Source organism: Taudactylus pleione, unplaced genomic scaffold (genome assembly GCF_031769625.1).
Source record: "Taudactylus pleione unplaced genomic scaffold, aTauple2 ptg000041l, whole genome shotgun sequence".
NCBI lineage: Eukaryota > Metazoa > Chordata > Amphibia > Anura > Myobatrachidae > Taudactylus > Taudactylus pleione.
The window spans coordinates 18121525-18144445 of NW_028284443.1; the positions used below are offsets into that span (position 1 = coordinate 18121525).

At 44.0% G+C, this 22921-nt stretch overlaps 1 protein-coding gene across 1 annotated transcript in view; it reads right to left on the bottom strand.

The window, feature by feature from the left end:
• The window catches only part of CFTR (CF transmembrane conductance regulator), a 163516-nt gene that overhangs the window by 68636 nt on the left and 71959 nt on the right, over window positions 1–22921 (bottom strand). The window contains exons 11-13 of the mRNA XM_088457430.1: window positions 19824–20015; window positions 1862–1956; window positions 131–217 (exon numbers count right to left, since the gene is read on the bottom strand). Of these exons, the coding sequence (XP_088313556.1) occupies window positions 131–217; window positions 1862–1956; window positions 19824–20015 (374 nt within the window). The remainder of the gene's footprint in view (window positions 1–130; window positions 218–1861; window positions 1957–19823; window positions 20016–22921) is intronic.

The window sequence follows — 22921 nt, forward strand, 5'->3', positions numbered from 1 at the left end:
AAATGTAGTCCAAAACAAGTTTGGGATAATTTAAAAGACAACCTACTGCAGTTTACAAAACACGAAACAATTTCCCAGCTACATTTTTTTAAAGTGTGCTGTCAGCAAATGATCCTGGACACATACATACCTTTCAAATATTTCCTTTTCTGTAAACAAGTCAAGGTAACTAAATGGAGAGTCCAGTAGGTAGAGGTCAGCATCCTTATACACCGCTCTAAACAAGAAAAAAAATACACTTATGGTTCTAGGTCGTTGGCTAATCCTCAACCAATTGTATGACATGGAAATAAATAAAAATTATCCAAACAAATTCTATTTCACTTTCTTTTGAAAGTATGTGACCTCCGATGCCCTTCACCTTCACAGTTATTTTATCTCTGTAACTGAGTGGAGTTAATCTCTTGATCTTCTTGTTCAATGTTTGTGCTTCATTTCCTACCTATTTCCTTTGTTAAACAGGTCTATGCTTCGGTTGTTCTCTAACTACACTATCTTTCTTTGGTATCAATTATCTCAGGAATATGCCAGCCTTTGGTTTACTAGCAATACTAATGCCTGGAACCACGTTCACCCTACAGGATTGCCAGGGTCATGGAAACCAGCAATATTCATATGTGGTTCTCTCAGCTCTGGTGCTAAAAACAATGGACCACATTCAGACCCGGTCGCAAGTGCTGAGCGCTCGCAACCGGGTTGATGTTTAGGCCCCTCTCTCGCTCCGGAGCTGACCACATAAGGGGCGGCTGTCGATGTTGATCGACAGCTCTACCCGTTTTGTAGGCGGGGCGGGGGGGTGGCTACACAAAAGGAGGCGTTCATGACGGAACGCTTGCCGTTTTGTGGGCGGCCGCACTGACATCAGCAGTCATGTCAGTGGGGAGCTTCCTGCTCAATCAGAGCAGGAAGCTCCCTGGGGCTTGTGGCTGCCGAGACCCAACCTTAGGATCTCGTCGCAAGCCCTGATGGTCGCGATGGTCTTGACCATCGCGACTATCATCCTGGTCGGTCGCTAAGCTGTGGGTGGTAACCCACAGCTTAGCTAGCGACCAGGAGGCCGCACTAAATTAAAAAAAAGCGGCCGCCCTCATTCAGAGAGAGCGATCGCTTCTGAATGAGGGCCAATGTCTACTGAAGGTCTTTATGTCAATTACAACATTTTACCTTTAGTTAGTGATCTTTTACTTTGTTGCCCCCCCCTCCAGTAAAACCCACCACCAGCAGGGACTGTCTAGCAGTGGCATTGGAAGCGCTCCCTACTAATCACAGTCGGACAGGCTATCCCAGGAAAAGGTGTTTTCTCCCTATGGGACTGCCAATCCATACTGCAATTAGCAGAGGTCGCTCTTCCAATGAAAAACCACTCCCCTGCTGTAACGGCAGCCCCATCTGGCTTCTAGGGGCTGCAGCCGATGCAGTACAGTAGAAACCCCCCCCAGAGTTACAGTTAGGAACCGCCACTGCTGTTTTCTATTAACACACATGTTCTTACATTTCTTGCCATTCAGGAAGGTACATGTAGCTAAAGTATTTAAAATTGAATGAATGAACTAATTGTTTCTCACATCTCTAATGATAGTTACATAAAACAAATGGATATGTTTATAGCTGTCTAGTCCCTATCACAATCATTATATCCTACTGTATTATGAAGCTACCAAAAAATCAAGGTGACCTTTTAAATGAGTGCCAGATGCTATTATAATTGCATTCACAGGAGGATTATCAACACCATAGGAAGCAGCATTATTGAAATGGATTTGCAGTGTGACATTTATGTAAAGAATACAGCAATCTAATGCTGTATTTTATAAGATATGCTGCTGTAAGCTCCAAAAAAAATAAGCAACCAAAACATTACCTTGCTAGGGAGATTCTTGCCCGCTGGCCTCCACTCAGTGTTATTCCTCCCTCACCTAGAACAGTATTATCTTTTTCTGGAAACTTTTCAATGTCCTACAAAAAAAACAAAAAAACAATTGAATATGTGAGCATGAGCTTCAGTCGATCTGCAAAGTAGATTTAAACTTTAGGGTCTTCAACCTTTGGCCCTCCAGCTGCTGTGGAACTACTCATCCCAGCATGCCCTGCCACCGTTTTGATATAACAGCATGCTAAAACTGTGGCAGGGCATCCTGGGATCTGTAGTTCCACAGCAGCTGGAGGGCCAAATGTTGAAGACCCATGCTTTAGTTCATACTGGATGTAGAAATAGATTTTAATACACCAAAGAAAAGTGATTTATAATTTGTTCTCCATTGAAAATACTTCTATTGCATGCTGGGGATGTCATCAGTCATTTATGAAAATGCTAAAATGTCTTTGTTTTATATGAGACAAAGTACGTAGACTGTAAATAATTATCTTAAAAAGTTTACGGAGAAAATCAGTTTTTCTTATATGTTGATAGCTGTATATTTCAATTAGGTGTAATATGAATGGTACACTTTTTATTCCTAAGATATATGACAGATGGGTTGGGTACGGGATGCTGGCACAACTACAGAGCATAATGCATGAGTTCCACTGGGTCCCAGCATACTCCCTGGATCAACAGCACATATTCACCGCACTGAGGGCCTGATTCAGACCCGGTCGCAAGCGCTGAGCGCTCGCAACCGGGCCGATGGTGGCCCAGAGCGCATGCGCACGACGGAGCCGGCTCCGTCATGAGTATGCGCGAGACCAGGATAGCGACGGGCAATCCGTCGCTCCGGGTCTCGCACCAAAGGGGGCGTGCTGTCGATGTTGAGTGACAGCACGCCCTGTTTGGTGGGGGCGGGCCGGGGGGGTGGCTGCCCAGACGGCGGCGTTCCCATGAGAACGCCTACCGTCTGGGGGCGGCCCCACTGACATCAGAAGTGATGTCAGTGGGAGAGCTTTCTCCCACTGGGGTTTGCGGCCACAAGACCCTACCACAAGGGTCTCATCGCAAGCCCGATGGTCGCGATGGTCTTGACTACACTTCGCATACATGCTTACGATGACTCACTATGGACCTCATTCAGACCCGCTCGCAAGCGCTGAGCGCTCGCAAGCGAGTCGGTGTTTAGGCCCTGTGCACGCGCAGTGGCCGCACTGCGTGTGCGCAAACCCATGCGCGAGAGAGAAATTCTCTCGCTCTGGAGCTCACTACAAAAGGGGCGGCTGTCGATGTTGATCAACAGCTTGCCCCGTTTTGTAGGCGTGGCAGGGGGGTGGTTTCACAAACGGAGGCATTCCTTAAGGAACGCCTGCCGTTTTGTGGGCGGCCGCACGACATCAGCAGTGATGTCAGTGGGGAGATTCCTGCTCGATCAGAGCAGGAAGCTCCCTGGGGCTTGCGGTTGCCGAGACCCAACCTTAGGGTCTCGTCGCAAGCCCCGATGGTCGCGATGGTCTTGACCATCGCGACCATCAACCTGGTCGGTCGCTAAAGCTGTGGGTGGTAACCCATAGCTTAGCTAGCGACCAGGAGGCCGCACTTCAAAACCCAAGTGGCCGGCAACATTCAGAGCGACCGCTCGCATTTTGCGAGCACCTCTGAATGAGGGCCTATGTCCTTAGAGAAGATCAGGATGTCGTCCAAATACACCACAACGTACTTGCTTGACAGGTCTCGAAATATGTTATTCATGTACTTTTCGAAAACAGCTGTGGCATTCCTTATACCAAAAGGCAGGACCAAGTACTCGTAATGACCATCACGCGTGTTGAAGGCCGTCTTCCACTCATCCCCCTCTCGGATCCTTATTAAGTTATAGGCCCCACAGAGATCTAACTTGGAAACAACCTTAGCTCCTTTTATGCGATCAAAGAGTTTCGAGATTAGTGGTAACAGATACCTATCCTTGACGGTGATGGCATTCAGGCCTTGATAATTGATACATGGTCTCAACCCTCCATCTTTCTTCTTAACTAAAAATAACCCCACTCCCATGGGTGATTTAGACTCCCTGATGAACTCACCCTCAAGGTTCTCCTTGATGTATTCAGATACTGCCTGGATCTAAGGAAGTGAGAGGGGAAACACTCTCCCACGGGAAGGCATTTTTCCAGGCAGTAAATCTATAGCGCAGTCCCACTCCTGATGAGCTGGGAGTGTTTCAGTGGCCTTCTTGCTGAATACATCTCTGAAATAATGGTATGGGGCTAGTAGGGGATCATCCGAAAAGATGGACGAATTCTGGATGACACGATGTATAGGCAAAATGGTTGGCAAGCACATCTGACGGCACTGAGCTCCCCATGACAGGATTTGGGGTTTACTCCAATCTAGTGTGGGAGTATGCTTGCGTAGCCATGGAAGACCCAGGATAATAGGACACTCGGCTGATGGGAGTATGTAGAAGGATATTAACTCCCAATGGAGAGCACCAACTTGCATGGTAACTTCTATCATACGGGAGTGGATGGTAGCCATTGGAAGTTTATTCACATCCACTATGATGATACAGAGTGGCATCTGTAGCAGCACACTAGGAATTCCTAACTCCTGAATCTTTTTTGCAGTAAAGAAGTTGTCGTCGGCGACGGAGTCCAAGAAGACCTTGAGAGTCTCTGGGGTTTTCTGTAATAACAGAATCACATCAATTGAGAACTGGGAAGGACTACCCACTTTTTAGGTGTGATTAAAAGCACCTAACCTGACCACCCCTTGATCAGTTAGGGCCTCTCGTTTCTCGGATGCTTGGAACAGCTGGCAAGGAGGTGACCACAGTACAGACATAGCATATTTTGAATCTCCTTTCCCTTTCTAAGGTAGGGAGACAGCCTTCCCAATCTGCAAGGGCTCTTCTGGAGACTCAACCTGAGCTGTGAAATGTGGGGCAAGCTTGAATCTGAAGCACCAAGACTTTTCCCTCTCTCATGCTCTCATGCTCATACTCTCTCTGTGACAAAGGTCTACCCTGAAACACAAAAATGCCAGTACATCCTTGATCTGCTCTGACAGACCTTGCTTAAATGCGGCAACCAGGTCTTTGTTGTTACATCCTAACTCTGAGGCCAGGGTTTGGAATTGCATGACATATTGTCCAGCAGATTGGTTGCCTTGCTTCAACTGCAGAATAGCCGACCATGTAGAGTGTACTCATCCGGGCTCATCGAAGACCTTCCAAAAGGCTGCTAGGAAATCAGTGCTATTATTGACCCGTGGGTCACTACTTTCCCATAACAGAAAAGCCCATGCCTATGCCTGTCAGGACAACAGCGAGATAACATAGGCCACTTTTGTCCTCTTGGAAGGAAAATTTTCCACATGGAAGTAGTTGACCTACACTGACTAATTGCATAAGCATCTGTAGGTGCTGCATAATCTGGATCTGAACTTGCTCTTGCTTTACGACTCTGGCTAGGAGATTCTCCAGCAGATCTTGAGGTGAAAGATTACCAGCAGCATCCATGGTGGGCCACAGTCTTCTTATGGATAGATAGTGTATGCTAACCTGTATTTCGGGATTGACGAGACCCAGTATTGAGGCATGGAGTCTAAAGTGCTGGCATTATTCTTTAGGGAACCCCACATGGAGCTCAAGACTTGGTTCCCTAATACAGGTGTTGTTGTTCTCTGGACAGGTATAAAAGCTGATTCAGACCCTCTCGCTAGGATGCGATCATTTGTAGCTGGCATATATTTGCAATCTGCGCATGCGTATGCATCGCAATGTGCATGCGTGAACCACTGTGAAAGATCGGGATGCTCGCCCAGCATAGATGGCCCAGCAGAGTGAGTGACAAGAGAGGCTGTTTGTGGGTGGTAATAGGGGTAGGCCACTAGAAACGGGGGAGTGGAGATGCGAACGCAGGCGTGCCTGAGTGTTTCAATGCAGTTCCAGAGGCATACATATTTAAGAGGCAGCGTCATAGCACATGTCACCTGGTTGAATTTCACACTGAAGTGATCGCAGTGCTTGCGACAGGGTATAGTCTACGTCAAGTGTTGCGAGCACATCCGATGGTGCTCGATGTACCAATGGTTCCATGCACTTCCAGGAGATGAAGTGCGCATGTGGGCGTCTTATGAATGGCTGGTATGCATCTGCCTACACAATGTGATTGCACGCCAAGACATAGTGAGCGTGCTAATGCTTTGCTGTGCGATCGCCTGCCTTGCTGTGCATGTGCTGGATTTGCATATGCTGGGAGTGAGCGAACGCATCTAGCGAGCGGGTCTGAATGAGCTCCAGAGTACAATGAAGTCATCAAGCCAGGTCAGAACCAAACGGACAAGACAGTACCAGGGAGCGGATGAATGCAGGTCATAGAGGATAGCCAAGGGTCAAAACCGGAATACTGAGCACAGTACCAGGGAAGAGACGTAGTCAGTTCACGAACAAGCCAAGGTCAGGAACAAGCAACAGTATCATAGGTAGAATGCTAGAGTAAAGTTTGGGAGCTTATACTCTGGCATTAGAGTGTCCACAGGAACCTTATTTAGGAGGAGATGTGAATTTGGGGCCGATATGACGTCACCACGGCGCGACTGGCCCTCTAAGAATATCTCTGAGCGGCCCACGCTGCCCTATTGGAGCCGCAGCCGCTAAGCGGATATTGGAGCCGCAGCCGCTAAGCGGAAGGGGAACAAGCTGCAGGGTCCGCATATGCCATGCCCTGGGTGGTTGCAGAGCAGGAGAGTTGGCCGGACTATGACGCATCAGGCGCCGGGAACCATCTGCCCACTGCCCCATAATACACCAGCGCTGCCAGACCCAGGGCCGGTGCTACCATGAGGCAACCTTAGGTAGCCGCCTAGGGGCGCCAGCCACTGGAGGGCACCGCTGAGTCCACAAAAAAAAAAATCAATGGCATAATTTATGGCTGAGTGGCATATAATAAATTTGTGGCACAGCTGTGTGGCATAATATAAATTTGCGACAGTGTTATGAGGTACATTATGATTTTGGCGCTCTACTGTGTGTAATATTATATATAGTATATTATGAATTTGGGACACTGCTGTGTGGCATGTTATTTAACTGGGGAGACTGATGCGTGGCATATTATGAATTGGTGGTTGGAGAAATGGTGCCTACGGCGTCCGGCAACCTTGCACCGGCCCTGGCCAGACCCACTAACTAGATGCCGGGATCCGGCGCGCTGTGACAATAATAATTCTCACTTGTAGCTTAATATCCCCCTCCATTTGGCCACCTCCTAAAGCACCTTCAGTCACATCCTCTTTCACTCATTTCAAAATACTGTCATACCCGGGACTCAAACGTATGATCTCTCATATGGCAGTCAGGCACCTTACACATGGAGCTATCTGCCCCACAATTTTTTATTGAGGCCACCGATTCTCGACTCAGGAGTTACCAGCACACCTCAAGTACCTTTGCCAATGAGTTCAGCTGCCGACACAGGGTACATATACGTATCTCCACACCGCTATTTGCTGCATATACACTACAGTAGCACTCTTACACTCTTACTATACATTTTGTCAGTGATCTACATTGCCGTCTCCACACTTGTGCACGGCTGTTCTGATGGGCAAATCCTGCTGCAGGTGCAGCTTCACCAGCGCTCTCCTGCATCTGGAGCTGGTGAGTTATTCTGCATAATTATTGTGTATCATCACTGCAGCCATTGGATTCACACTGTATTTGTCAGTGACAACCGAATAACAGTGATACAACGGGATCAGTACCCCTTCATCATCGTATGGGACAAATCAGATTTGTTATGCCCCTTCCCCATGAGGTCGCACTCCTTTGTCTTATGTCCATATATGAAAAATAGGAAAGGTGGGCGCCAAAGCTCTTTCTGACCCAGGGCACCCAAAAGTCTAGTTACAACTCTGCCATCAAAGAACAAGACTGCATCTTTGTCAGCCAACTGGACATAAGCTTTGGGGGTTCAGAGTTGCACAACTATTAAATCAAACACTTATTTCAGTCAAATTGTTCCTACACTTATACATGCATTTCTATGCTTAGACTACTGCAATGCCCTAAACTTGGGTCTCCTAGCAAAAGAATCGCACCGCTTGCAGCTGGTACAAAATGCAGCAGCCAGGCTGTCAACTAACCAGCTACATTCCTGCCAGTGGCGGATCAAGAAAGGTAGTGATTAGGGTGAGGAAGAGAACTGCTGCTGTTGGGTGTCAGCAGCTTCCCCAGATCCTCCCCAGCCCAGAACAGAGCAGATTGTTTTGATATTTGATTTTATTAGAGCACAACACAGCTTGTTAAATAAATTATTTCCTCTGTACAACTCAAGATAAAAGGTGACATGTAAGGTAATAAAAACTGGTTACATTACTTAACATGTGAAAATTACAACATGTCTCAAAGTATATTTATTTTGCAAGAGATGCAAGTATCCGATGCAAAGCAATTCATGGCTGAAAATACCTCTTCTATCGACTATTGTTCCGTCAAACATAAAGGTCAGCTTGCCCTTCGCTCACAGGGGAGTTAATAACTGATGTTCTTGTTTTCTTTTTGTCAAATATCAAGGCTCCATGGAGCATTTGATTTAATTTATTATACTTATTATACTGTGAGCACATTCCCTTAGAATAAAAATGACACTCATTAGCACTCCATTGGAATGACTAATGTCGCCATATGAGACCAGTAAAATGTTTACTGATAAGAGATCATGTAATTCATTATGTTATGTAAAAACAAAAAAGACTATCTCCTACCTACTAAAGTGTATACCCAGTTTGTATTTTACCCACCTGTAGGAAAAAAAATCTGCAAAAATGTAACTTTTACCAATGTACAATCAGATATCAACTGCTGTTTTGGTTGAACATGTGATAGTTCATTCAGTTGTGTGATGCCAAACATGCAAAGTAAGATAAGTCCCCTAGAGTTGGTTATATATGGCTTTCACCTACAGCGGCCCACTTTCACATAGAGAGCAATATGCTCATTCAGCGCTGTAATAGGTCAGCAGTGCACCCTGTGCTGGCTCCGCCCCCTAAACCAGTGATGTCATGGCTCTAGGAAGTGAATTAATTCTTGGAGCCTTTTAAGGACTCTCCAGGCAGCTCCAAAGTCTGCAGGGTGCCTGGCCAGAGCGTCCCTTGGATGCTCCAGTAGGCTCTGCAATAGCACTACTGGCTGTAGGATGTTGTTACAGGCACCCTGCAAGCCACATGCAAGTGCCATGTACGACCCTGTGCTCAATGGTACTCAGCTGACCCCAGATCTTAACATGTAGGAGTAGGAGCTTATACCATTCCTGGCTCTGGCACAAACTGATATTGAAATTGAAGAAATAGACTGGAGTGCACAGGTTATGAATCAGACAAGTAGCAACAAACAGGACACACCAAGGTGTTAGCAGAACTTGTGGTGCTGCTAAAGATTGTGAAACTCCAGAGGCAGCGGGAGCCAGGAAGGGTCAGCAACTTTCTATTACCTCGCGGTGTTGGCTCGGGAAGTGAAATATGAGTACCAACACAAGTTCATCATTCATTCACAAATTGTGATTAATTATATACCCTAGTTCAGTGGTTCCCAAACTTTTTTGAATCACAGCCCCCTAGATTAACAGCATTGTTTTCACGGCACCCTAAGTTTGTTTGTTATTGAGAGATACAGAAAAAAAATGTAGTGTAGTAAAGTGTGCTTATATGTCATCCTTAGGTTTGGTTATGTAGTCGGGGACAGGTTTGAGCTCTGTTTGTCCACATATTTACATTACATTGACCATAAATAATTTGATTTGGTGCTAGATCCACCAACCTGAGGATCCCCTACAAGTGTCCCGAGGCACCCCAGGGTGCCACGGCGCACAGTTTGGGAACCACTGCCCTAGTTACAGTCACAAAGTACTATGAATGATGGAATTATACAAGGCTTGAACAAATCAATAATGTCATTGTTGGTGTGCAATATCTGGAAAACTGTACTGTAACTATTGTGATATTTGTAAGAAGCAACTGGCCAGATTGTAAAGGATAAGTCAACCTTTGTGAACATTATATTAACAAAAATATACATAAGAGGTCAATAGGATATATCCTGTGAATACAAATCCCTGCCTCTTTTTTGCTAGTTAGTTACACTCTGAACTGAGTGTAACAAACATTAACTGTATCTGAAAACTCTTCTGCAGGAAAGGCATAGTCAGAGCTGGATTTCTCACTAGGCATGTGAGGCACATGTCTAGGGTCACCACTGGCAGGGGGCATCACAGCAGTCCTCCTGCACTAGGGGGAGTCTCAGGTGCGGGAGCTTGTGCAGTCCATGAGCAAGAAGATTAGGTTCGTAGCAGGGGGCAATATATACAGCTGCTGTAGATTTACCACTGTCTGAAGCTAGTATACTTGAAGTCACTGCTGAAAATAGTTTTCCATGCAGATGATTTTCTACATATGTAGAAGACTATGATGCCACTTCTATTGAAGAAAAGAGGCTTCAAATCTAGGCAAATTATTTATTTTTATTTATTACCAGTTATTTATATAGCGCACACATATTCCGCAGCGCTTTACAGAGAATATTTGGCCATTCATATCAGTCCCTACCCCAGTGGAGTTTACAATCTATGTCCCCTATCACATGCACATTATGGTTAATTTTGTTGGGAGCCAATTAACCTACCAAAACTAATTATTTAATGAATTTAGTTCAACATTTGTATTCTGATGAAACCTTTGTATTGGGAAAATGGAGAAACGCGTTAAGGGACTTAAACAGGAATTTTAATAATACCTGCTGCTCCTGCTACTGATTGAGACCCTGTGGATTACAACACAGATGCTTAATATTCCAGTGTTAGTGGCTTTCTCCCTCCCCGCGATTTTGGCTTTACAAGTGTTGCTCCAACTAGACGCTGTCTTGTACCACTACAGGCGTGTAGCCTGATTCCACCTAACGAGGAGCATAATACACTGTGGACTTCCTCTATTGCTGTTAATTTCAGCTAGACGCTATTCCAGCATTATCTTGTTTGAGAAAATATTCTAACATATGGAGATCCTAAAGCACTGAGGATGTCACCTACCGCTGCCACTCTGTGACTGTGTCCGGGGACTGTCATCTGCGCTAGTGGTGAGCTGATTTCCTAATGGAGGAGGTTGAGATTTATGCCTGTTTTCACATTTATTGTTGCTTTCAAGTGACTACTACTTTGGATTTCTCTTCAATACATCACACTGTGGTGCTCTTTAGCGGAGCTAAAGAAGCAGAATAATATTTTGTCATTGGAATTTCTGATTGCCTATATACTAAAAGTTTTTAAGCATGAAATATTTCTATATATGTATGTATATGCTTGTATAAATTTTATGTGTTATTTAGAATACAAATGTTGAACTAAATTCATTAAATAATTAGTTTTAAGCGCTCCCTATGTGCCTTTTATTGTTTTTTTCAGTTTTGTTCAATACTGAGTATCTCCAGAAAGACTCTTGGGAGCTGCTAAGTAGAATAAATCTTCAGTTAATTTTTAATATTGTTGCGCCTGATGTAGATTTTTAGAATCTTTTGGTGAATCAATTAACCTACCAGTATATTTTTGGAGTGTGGGAGGAAACCGGAGTACCCGGAGGAAACCCACGCAAGCACAGGGAGAATATACAAACTCCACACAGTGAGGGCTGTAGTGGGAAATGAACCCACGACCTCAGTGCTGTGAGGTGGTAATTCTAACGATTACACCCTTTGTGCTGTCCCCAAATTAAGGTATACTCTACTAATTCTAATTTTACCTTGCAAAATGATCCATAAAACAAGTAAAAACAAAATAATGCTAATTTCATTATACATAACTTATAGGTGTCAGCGAGCTGACATTGTAAAGATGTCAATAAACAATGTTACAGCATTTGTCAATAGCAAAGCTTACACATAACAAATATATTACTATAATTAGAGGAAGAACCTGCCAATGGAAAATATGCAGTATACAAATAATAATTAACAAGACTCAATATCACACATTGCCTTATCGTAATGTTGAATATTTACACACAGCAAATAATATAAACTGTTATATCAGCATATTAGGAAAGCTGAATTAATGGTAGTAAATATTTGAGTATATCACACACATGTTGCACATTGGGTTTGTCTTGATATTTTCTTTCAGCAAAGATTTTTATAAAAGTTAAGATTTCACTCTACATCCGGTGAATTGTTATTATTGGATGATTTTGTAACAAAATAGAGAACAAATTAAATAGAAAATATGTGATTTCTAAAAGAACAGTTATCAAAACGTTTTTTTCATTGTTTCATCTAAGAAAGCACTAATGAGATTGAATCAATTGCTCAAGTCATTATGCACAGGGACAGGCTTAAAATCAGGGTGAAATGTGTCTACCCATTAAAACCCCCATCCTCCCCACCCCATCACCGTTGTTTAATTGATTGCTCCACAGTCTCTCACTATACCCAAGATCACGTCGCTCCACTAATTAAATTAATTGTATGCATTTGGATGGAACAAGTCTGCCCAGTCTATATTTAGTTTACTACAGCATGATCCCCTACCTATACCTACTAGTAACCTTCCAAGGACCCCCACAAGGGAGTTTGGGCTTTGCTGCACCTGATATGTAGGTTGTGGCCCTCTGACTGGGTTCCTATGCATGGGCTGGTATACACTAGAGAGTTTAAAGACAGACAATGAAACTGGTCACTGAGAGGCATACTGGAGCGTAGTTATCAGAAATGGGTCAGAACCAGATGGGCAATGCAGTACCAGGGGACAGGCAGAATCAGGTCAGGAGAAAACCAAAGTCTGAACCTGGAAGAAACAAGAAGCGCTACCAAGGGAGCAGGGAGCAGAATCATCAGATGGACCGGATCAGAATTCAGGTAAGTACACTGGAGAGTTTTAGCAGATCAAAGAGATCAAGCTGTCAGCCTCAATACTATGGCATTTATTCACACTGCAGTTTAAATAGGCTGTGTAGTTTCAATTTGGCACCAACGTGACACATCAAGGGTCATATGACTGCATCTATAAGCTTAAGAGAGAGCTGGTCGCCCGCGTCTAAGCATGGCAGGGACAGAGAGCAGTCCACAGCAGCAACCAGCAGAGGGGGAACAGATCAATGAGCTGACCCGCGGACAGTAGAAGACAAGCACTCGCCTGCATACAGGTGGTGTCCTCCTGTCACAGTGAGAACCAGTTATAGCATGCAAAGAACAGGCCAGAATATCCTAGGAAAGTTGTGCTGCAAAAAATAAAAATGTAGGTCCCCTGAAATGGCACACCAGATTTGTGCTGAAAGCACTAGGGCTATCCTAAATTCAACATCACCCACCCTACCAGTCTAGTGGGGTTTGGAAGAGATGCAGTCATATTGCCGGTGGACACGGAATGCCGGGCGTCGATATACTGCCGCCTGAATCCCGCAGCCCGGCAATGTGCCGATGCTGATATCCCGAAGGTGAACAGGATACCGATGTCGGCATCTCGAAGCGCTGAAATCCTGATCATCTGGACGGGTAAATAACAGCTCTGTTCCCGGGGAAGGGGGGGTTGGGTTTAGACACCCACGGGAGGGAGATTAGGTTTAGGCACTCCCTGGGGAGGGTTAGGGTTAGGCAAGGGGAAGGGGGTTAGGATTAGGCACCACTGGGGGCGGTTAGTTTTAGGCACCCCCCGGGAGGGTTAGGGTGTGGGAAGGGGGGGGTTAGGGTTATGCATCACCGGGGGGAGGTTAGGGTTAGACACCCCCTGTGGAGGTTAGGGTTAGGCGCCATCAAGGGAGGGTTAGGGTTAGGGGGGGTAAGTGGGAGGTTAGGGTACTTACCTACTGCTTTCGGGATTCTGCACCATGTGGGCTTCCAGTGTCGGGATTTCAGCCATATCATACTGATTCCATTTGGAATAATATATAAAAATTATTTAAAAACAAAATTACTATACAATGTAGCACTACAAGTCCCAGTAAGCCATGGCAGTAATTAACAGTAATTCTACATAGTAATGTAACAGTAAATAGCTACAAACAGTACAGAAACAGAACAAGATTCCATCATTATTTTACTCCTATATACATTGGGACCTTGCTTTCTTCTATCTTCAAGTACACTAAAGGTTAAATCACCACCTGATAGATGAAGGTGTAGGGACCACAAGTGCAATTTACACTGAACTTTAAATTCCACATTATGGAGCATGTACAAGAGAGAAATGAACTTACGTCTAAGTCTAAATCAGACCCACACTGACCAAGCTACAGTATATGATTATATAGTATACAGCAGTGGCGTAACTAGGGTATTTGGAGCCCAGGGCAAATTTGAAAATGGAGCTCCCCCATGTGTGTGGAAAAATGGGCATGGCCACTGAAAAATGGGGCGTGTCAACATGACACACACCCCTTTCTTGTCACTGGGAACATTTCTTTCCATTTGCACCTTAATGCAGTCCCCCTATGCAGTGCCCCTAGTAGTGGTACCCCTTATGCAGGCCCCGATTAGTTCCCCTTATACAGGCCCCCAGTAGTGGTCCCCATATGCAGTGCCCCTTACACAGTGCCCCCTGTAGTGGTCCCCCTTATGCAGCCCCCCATTAGTTCCCCTTATACAGTGCCCCCAGTAGTGATCCCTCATATGCAGGCCCCCAGTAGTGATCCCCCATATACAGTGCCCCTTATACAGTGCCCCCAGTAGTTGTCCCCCTGTAGTGGTTCTCCCTTTTCAATGCCCCCTGTAGTGGACCCCCCTGTGCAGTGCCCCCAGTAGTGCGCCCCTTATACAGTGCCCTTTATATAGTTCCCCCAGTAGGAGTTCCCCTTGATGCAGTTCCCCCTGTAGTAGTCCCCAGTAGTGGTCCCCCACAATGCAGTGCCCACAGTAGTATCCCCCCCCAGTGGTAGTCCCCAGTAGTGGTCCCCCATGATGCAGTGCCCACAGTAGTATCCCCCCCAGTGGTAGTCCCCAGTAGTGGTCCCCCACGATGCAGTGCCCTCAGTAGTATCCCCCCCCAGTAGTATCCCCCCAGTAGTGGTGTCCCCCCTCCGAGGCAGTGCCCCAGTAGTATCCCCCGCAGTAGTTGTCCCCAGTAGTGGTCCCCCCCCAAAGCAGTGCCCAAAGTAGTATTCCCCACCCAGAAGTAGTCCCCAGTAGTGGTCCCCTCCCACCTGAAGCAGTGCCCCCAGTAGTATCCCCCCCCAGTAGTAGTCCCCTTCTTTGTAATAGAGCGCACCCCCTTCCCGAAATACACACTAAAATGAAACAAAAGAAAAATACTTACCTGTATCCACGCTCCTGCTCCCGCTGCCGTCCGCACGTCCATCCTCCCGGGCTGGGCCGCTCTGCATTATGGGACAGACGTCATGACATCATGACGTTTCTCCCATTACCACTGCAGGAGCCGGACGGAAGCCCGGTTTTTGCAGTGGGCGCGCAGCAGTCAATGAGAGTCTATCTGACTCTCATTGGCTGCTGATTCACACACACATCGCTGCCGCTTGGCAGTGATGTGTGTGCAGCAGCAGCAGCCAATGAGAGTCTGTCTGACTCTCATTGGCTGCTGATTAACACACACATCACCGACAGTGCTGGCGGCGATGTGTGTGTTATGATTGGGAAAGCGCTCAGGGGGAGGGATGGGGCTCAGCTGTGCAGCGCAGGACCGGCGCTGGAAGCCTAGCGCCGGTCCTGTGTAAATGTGTAGCGCTGACCGCACTCACTGCGGTCGGCGCTACACTGGCTAACTAGGGCGGGCCGGTACCGTGGCTGGTGGCGCCCCCCACGCCGCTGGTCCCACGGCACCAAGGGCATGCACCCCGCTCTCCTTGCCCAAGTTATGCCACTGGTATAGAGTTAAGGTTAGGTCTACACTATACAAGGCTGATGGACCTGTAACGTCACACACACGTGACCCGGCCTAAAAGGGGGAGGGGCGGGGATACTAACAGGGGACCAAAAGTGTCCTCTCACGGGTTCGCTACGCTCGCCACGCTTCGTGCACTGTGGCTCGCTGCGCTCGCCACAAATATTTATTCCCCCTCTATGCCCTAGTGGATGGTAATGCAGGAGCGGTCCAGCCTCCTGCAGCGGTCACATGGTGGATACGTCACAGAGGTCCTTTAGCCACATAGGAAATAGCAGCAACCATACAGTTAACGTTTGCCATATCAAGAAATATTGCAAGGTTTACAGTACTAGAATTATTCATATCTGGTAAATATTAATGGTACAAATAGTGGCCAAAATGTGAAGGAATTATAAATGTTAGTATCACTAACTAAATCAGCATGAAAAACATATCACTTGGACTCTTTACAGGCCTAATTATTGCAGAATTGAAGAATGACGTATAGTGGTTAATATACACAGTATGTGTCCGTGAACATGTTTTCCTAATTTTTGCCCAAAATTAATTTGTGATGGCTAGCTGATGCCAATTTAGGTTTTCTTAGAATCTGTGCACCTGGACGGCTTCCTGTATATTTATGCTACAGTACGTCACATATTCCGTGACGAATGGAAGATGTCTTTGTGGTCACACCCTAGAAGGATTTGGCAGTATTCGGATGGTCTGCATAAATTGGATTATATTTTTTTTTTTGCTTTGTAATTTCCCAGTATTACTGTTTGTTATGACACAGCAACAGTGTTATTGTAATAACACAACTGTATCATTAGTGCATACAACATTAATGATAAAGCATATTGCAAAATACAGCTGAAAATTAAGTTCATTATTTAAATCACAGGAAAATCTCATTTCGAGAAGTGAATATACTAGAAGTAATTTAAGGCTCTGACATAGACCATCTAAACCTCATCCAGGTTTGGTTTAGGTTAAGGATAGATATTATTGGGCTGATGCTGAGTTCACATTATTTTATGTAAATGATGCAAATGTAAAATGTAAAACTATGTATTTTGTGCAGTATGTGGAATCAGGCAAATTAAGATGTGTCCAGCTCTGTAAGTGTAGCATATATGCCAGGATTACGCCAGGGGAAAATAGTAGTAAATACACCACATTTACACTAGGACAGTAGTTCCCAAACCCAGGGTGTGACACATATTAGGACAGAATTGCAAAGCTGCACGCAAGCAGCTTTGCAATTCTGTCCTTGGAAATATGCAAATGCAGCTGGAGGTATATGACACCCCCTGCTGCATTTGCGATCCCAGCACTGCGACCGAGGTCGCAGGCTGGGATAACCATCACGCCTACCAGTCATGATGGTGGACGGTGCCGGCCAGCTGAGTAAGCCTCTTCTTACACAGGCTGGCCGGCTTGTAAGGCCAGGAAACTGCATCCATGGACACAGCCCCTGGCCTTTCCACTCCTGCAAACCTGGTCCGATATGCCCCATTTCCGGGGAACGCTGGCCATCCCCACACCACCCCTGTCAATCAGGCAGAGGCATAGATGGGCCTGCGTGCAATCATGCAGAATCTGTTCTGCACATTTGCAGAACAGGTGCTGCACACGCGCAGATTATTGATAATTGGGAATCTGCTTTCAGCATTCCACATACGTGCAATGCGTAATTATCCCCTCAATCCTCAAGGCACCCTAGCAGTCCAGGTTTTCAGGATATCCATACTTAAGCACAGCTTACTTAATTAGTACCTCAGTTTGATTATACTATCTATGCACAAGCTTGGATATCCTTAAAGCCTGAACTGTTAGGGTGCCTTGAGGACCAAGTTTGGGAACCCCTGCACTAGGATAAATAGTAGTATATATGTGTGCTTAACACCAAGAGATGTGGCATGTCAGTGTTAGTAGTAAATGCTAAAGTTACAATACCCCATTTGTACACAATATAGTAATTTAGTGAAGCAATAAATATACAAAAGACAGCCTGTCTGTGTCTGGCCAGTGTTGTTAATAAATACTAAAGGCACATTTACAATGTAAAATACAAATAAATACAAAATAAAAGTACTAATTATGTTCCAATAAATACATAAAACACCAGATTAGACCCTAATGTTTATAGGGGCCTACTCAGTTGATATGGCATAGAGGAAACACCAGCATTAAGGATATGGTGTAACTGCCAAAATACAAAAGAACCAATCATAATTCAAAGTAAAAACATTGTTATGCTAAGTTGTGTTGTTGTGTCTTTACCTCTTTGAGATTTATATGAAAGAATCCTGATTAAGGAATGCATTGTCTAAATTTTAGCATAGTAGTTTTTAAGGAACATTTTGTAGTTCAGAAGGTGCATTTAGCATGTAACATGGACCTCCAAACATTAAATATTGTGACATTGGGACAAGTGAAGACCAACAATTTTGAGTCCGACGTGGTGCATCCTTCATCCTGTTTCCTCCCATGAAAGCACAATTTGCATGTTGTGCACTCCAAGGATGGTGTTTGTAATACAAGTAACTGAACAAACCTCCTAAGCTTTCAGACTGATCAGTTCTGAGCTATCCCCATCGGGAAGGAGGGGCAAAGCTCTCAAACAAGGGCTGTCCACTAGAAGGTACACATACAGTACCATATGTCTTTGCAGTTTATTCTACTGTAGGTAGACCTTAGGATGCTGCAGCCCCAATCACAAAATGTTTACTGAATATCATTTCATTTTGTACAATCTTTCCCCCAGTTAGATTATACTTGCTATGCTTTTCCCCATTCCTTCTATCTGCAATTCTCCTAGCCTCAAAATACACCATGGGTCTCCAGTGTGGTGGAAAGGAATATATGTATGAAACCAATTACTAAAATGCATTAATAGTCAAACAATATGAAGGATATAATGAAGGAAGGGGCAATCTGCTCTCTACTAGAGTCCAGCCTATGTGGCCCCAAATTGTATATGACAATAGGATGGTTTTGAACTCTCCAACAAAAAATATTACTTTACAAAGCCGTACAGTGAGAAATGCAACTGGTATACGGAATAATCCATTAATTGTACTGTCGGTTAATCGGGACTAAAATATGATTAGAAATGACAGGGTAAAATCTGTAAAATCTGGGACTATACCAGGAAATTAGGCACATGTGGCAACTGCAATACACTCTTAAAACTTTCTGTACATGAAGATGTGAATTTCTTTCACATTTCATCTGATAACAAAAATCTTGTTCCACTTGAAGAATGTTACTTCTGTGCCAGGTTTTCCTCCCAGTTATGTTTTAAACATTTCCAAAATAAAACTGTCCAAAGTGGAGGTCGGTACAGGTTACAACTCAGTTCCTGCCTGTAAGGACACTCAAACCTCAACATGTGTGAGAAACTCAATCCAAAGGTTCCGCTAATAATCACTGATGAATACACCTTACCCAAAGTTTGTGCTACAAAATGGAGTCTGGCTAAACATTTCAATTGTATCTCTGGGTTGTGAAATGGTTAGCAACAGAACAGCATATTGTTCATGGTTTATATGTAATACTTTTCATATTTTTTTATTAAAATACTCCCCACTTATTAAAAAGGAAGAATACAGTTTAAATCAATACAAATTACTCACATTCTCCATAGCAAGTGCACTACATAAAGTAATGTGTAAGTCATAGGTAATGACCTGAAAGTGTTTGAACATAACAGTGACTATAAAGTTATGTTACAGGCTCCTCACTGAGTAACTTTGGCATTGAAATGTCTCTTGTTTCTTAATGGTGTATTCTCTGACAGCTTATGCAGACGACACTCAGGGTATATGTAAGGAAAAGTTACTCATGCTGTGTACTGATACTGTGATCTACACATACTTATGGTTTTATCACTGAGGAACGCAAACAGATGTATATTTTGACAAAATTCTGTGACCCTGAGAGAAATATGAAACCGTGAATAAGCTCCATTGTTTAAAGCTGGAATGTACAGTATGATTAATCAAATGTTGTTATTACTGCATGCAACAAAATACACAATATAACAAAAAAGATGAAATAATGATACAGAAGCAATAACTGAAAGAAACCTCACATACCTCTTCAAGCTGACAGGCTTTAATGACACTCAGGTATCTGTACTGGTCATAAGAAACTCCAAACACTATGTTCTCCTTGATGGTCCCAGGCATAATCCAGGAGACTTGGGGCGAAAATGATATCCTTCCACTGTGCTTTATTTTGCCTGAAGATGGTTCTAATTCCCCCATGATCATCATTAAAAGTGATGTCTGCAATATCATGAAAAGAACACTAAATATGTACAATTAGCAATAATAAGGCAACCGATAGCAATCCTACTGCATGCAAAGTGTTTTTTTTTTAAATGTAGCATTTACACCATCATACAGCAGTGCAATTACCTGTTACTAAAAATATAATCATAACTAATAATCTACAGTAGGTATTCTGCAAATTAGTGTTATATAAACCATCAGGTACTAAGCTTTAAAATAGATTATATAACTAGTAGCAGAACTAGTAATGAACTGCTTTTCAGAAGTAATAAAGATTCTTTAACACAAATATATTGCAATAGGAAAACTAATAACGTGTTTCACGGAGGTCTGTAGGAGTCAACATTGTGTGATTTTAGTCCCATCATAAATGAAATGTTCAAATTAGCTCTCTGTGTACTATATGTCCTTGTGTGACTTCTGTAGGTGTGGTCAGAAATATGCATGATGCATACAGTAGCTCAAAATATTCAGTCCTAAAAATAATTTTACTTACATGCAGTAAGAAGAAATACCCCAACTCAATAAACCTAATCCTCTCTCTTTGGGTACATTGCTTGTCTGCTTCTGATTGGCTGATTGTATAGTGACCCAACTGACTAAAATCATTAGCATGGTAGCCATATTAAATAAAGTCACGCCCATTATTTAACTGACATTTCCATTTGGACTACTGCAGGAAAGAAGTTTACTGTTTGATTGTTTGACTTACATGTGAAAGTATCAGATATTTGTATTTCATTTCATTTGAATTTTATATTTGTATATGTATTTATTTAATTACATTCCGTATGGAAAAATAAAAAATTGATTTATTAATAACAGAGAAGAGAATATTATTTTTTTATGTATACAGTATGTCATTTAACTTCATTATTATTTTATGTAAGGAGATTTTAGAACTTACTACTCATTCTGTCAAGCCACATCTCTAGTTATTGTGGGGTGCAAGCAAACACATGCTTGACAAATGCTACTTTTTTTTATCTGAACACATTTTGAGATGCATCCAATCTTATATATAATATTAATTGGTCTGTTAGTTTGTCTGTGCGATTATACATTCGGACACCCCTGCACCGATTGGGATGAAACCAATATGACGTGGTCCAGTTGTATCTTACCAGGTTTTAGGGGGTTTAGGGTCCCATACGGACCTTCCGTTGGTGTACGCTGGGCAGAACTTTGACCCGGGGAAAGTGTTCTGTGCCTTCCACTGGATGGATTTAGACAAAAACTTCACAGCGTGGTAACATAGGATCCCAGAAGACATGCTAGGGGGTTGAGGTCTCGGATGGACATCCTGTTGGTCTATGCTGGGCAGAACTTTGCCCTGGGGAGCCTGTTCTGGGCTTCTACTGGATGGATTTGGATAAAAACTTCACAAAGGGGTGGCAATTGGTCTGGGATGCCTAACTTCATAACTTGAAGATTATGTCCCAGTCGGATATCCCGTTGGTGTATGCTGGGTAGAACTTTGAGCCGGGAAGCCTGTTCTGGGCCTTCTACTGGATGGATTTGGATGAAAACTTCACAAAGGGGTGGTGATTGGTCTGGGATGCCTGCCAATTGGTCTGGGATACCTAACTTAATAACTTGATTATTAGGTCCCGGTCTGAGCTTCCGTTGGTGTATGCTGGGCAGAATTTTAACCCGGGGAGCCTGTTCTGGGCCTTCTAGTGGATGAAAACTTCACAGAAGGGTGGCAATTGGTCTAGATGCCTAACTTAATTAGAGATGTGCGCTGGACCATTTTTGCTGGATTTGGATTTGGCTCTGATTTGTTGTCTGGCTTTGGTTTTGGATTTGCCAAACCGCTGTGACTGGTTTTGGATATTTTACAAAAATAGCTAAAACCACATAATTTAGGCTTTTTTTATTCCTAGAATATTATTAATCTCAATAACATTAATTTCCAGTCATTTACAGTCAATTTTGACCACCTCACAGCTCACAATATTGTTTTCACCATTATTGGCCAAAGGCTGCAGTGAGCTGGCTGGTTACTAAGCGACAGAGCAGCAGCACAGACACCGCAGTTTAAAGCACATCTATGAAACATTGCCACACTGCAATGGCAGAATTGAAAGGTAGTGCAAGATGGAATTGTCCTTGGGCCCTCCCACCCACCCTTATGTTGGATATTAAAAAGGACATTCACATATTAACAAACCAAGCACTTCAGCAACTGGGACTGCCACTTTTGTGGCTGAAGTGCTTGCTTTGTTTGGTCCCCCACAAAACAAGCTACCAATCGGCTTAAGGAAACAGCTCTACAGTGGCAAGATGTCACTCATCATCAGTGTGTACATCATCCTCACACAATATCAATTCATCCCCGCTGGTATCCACCATTACAGAAGTCTCAGTACTGTGATGCAATTGCCAGAATTTCCAGTTCATCTTGATGAACATCATCTTTTCCACATTTTGAGGAAGTAGCTTTCTACACTATTTGCTCCCAAGGTTCCCGGCTGTGCTGAAAACTCTCTCCGAGTACACACTGGAGGGTGGGCAGCTTAAGTAATGCAAAGCCAGTTGTACAAGGGCCTCCACATTTCCTTTTTTTCCTTCCAGTACTCAAAAGAGACTCTGTGACATGTCTATTTGTACAGTGTCATGAAAATAATCCTCCACCATTCTTTGGATAGTGATCGTATCAGATGGAGTAAAGGTAGAGGTGTCACTAATGTTGGGGAATTCTTTTAGACCCGTCCAGATGTCAAAATGTTGGGTTGACTTATCTGCATCACCACTGGGTCTTTTTGGAAAGCTGAATTTTTTTGTGGCTGCTGCTGAAAAAACTGAATGAGGAGAGCTGCCAACTTGCTCATCAGGAACTCTTTGCATCTTTTATGATCTGGGTCAGTTGGAAAGAAAGACATAGCATACGACTTAAA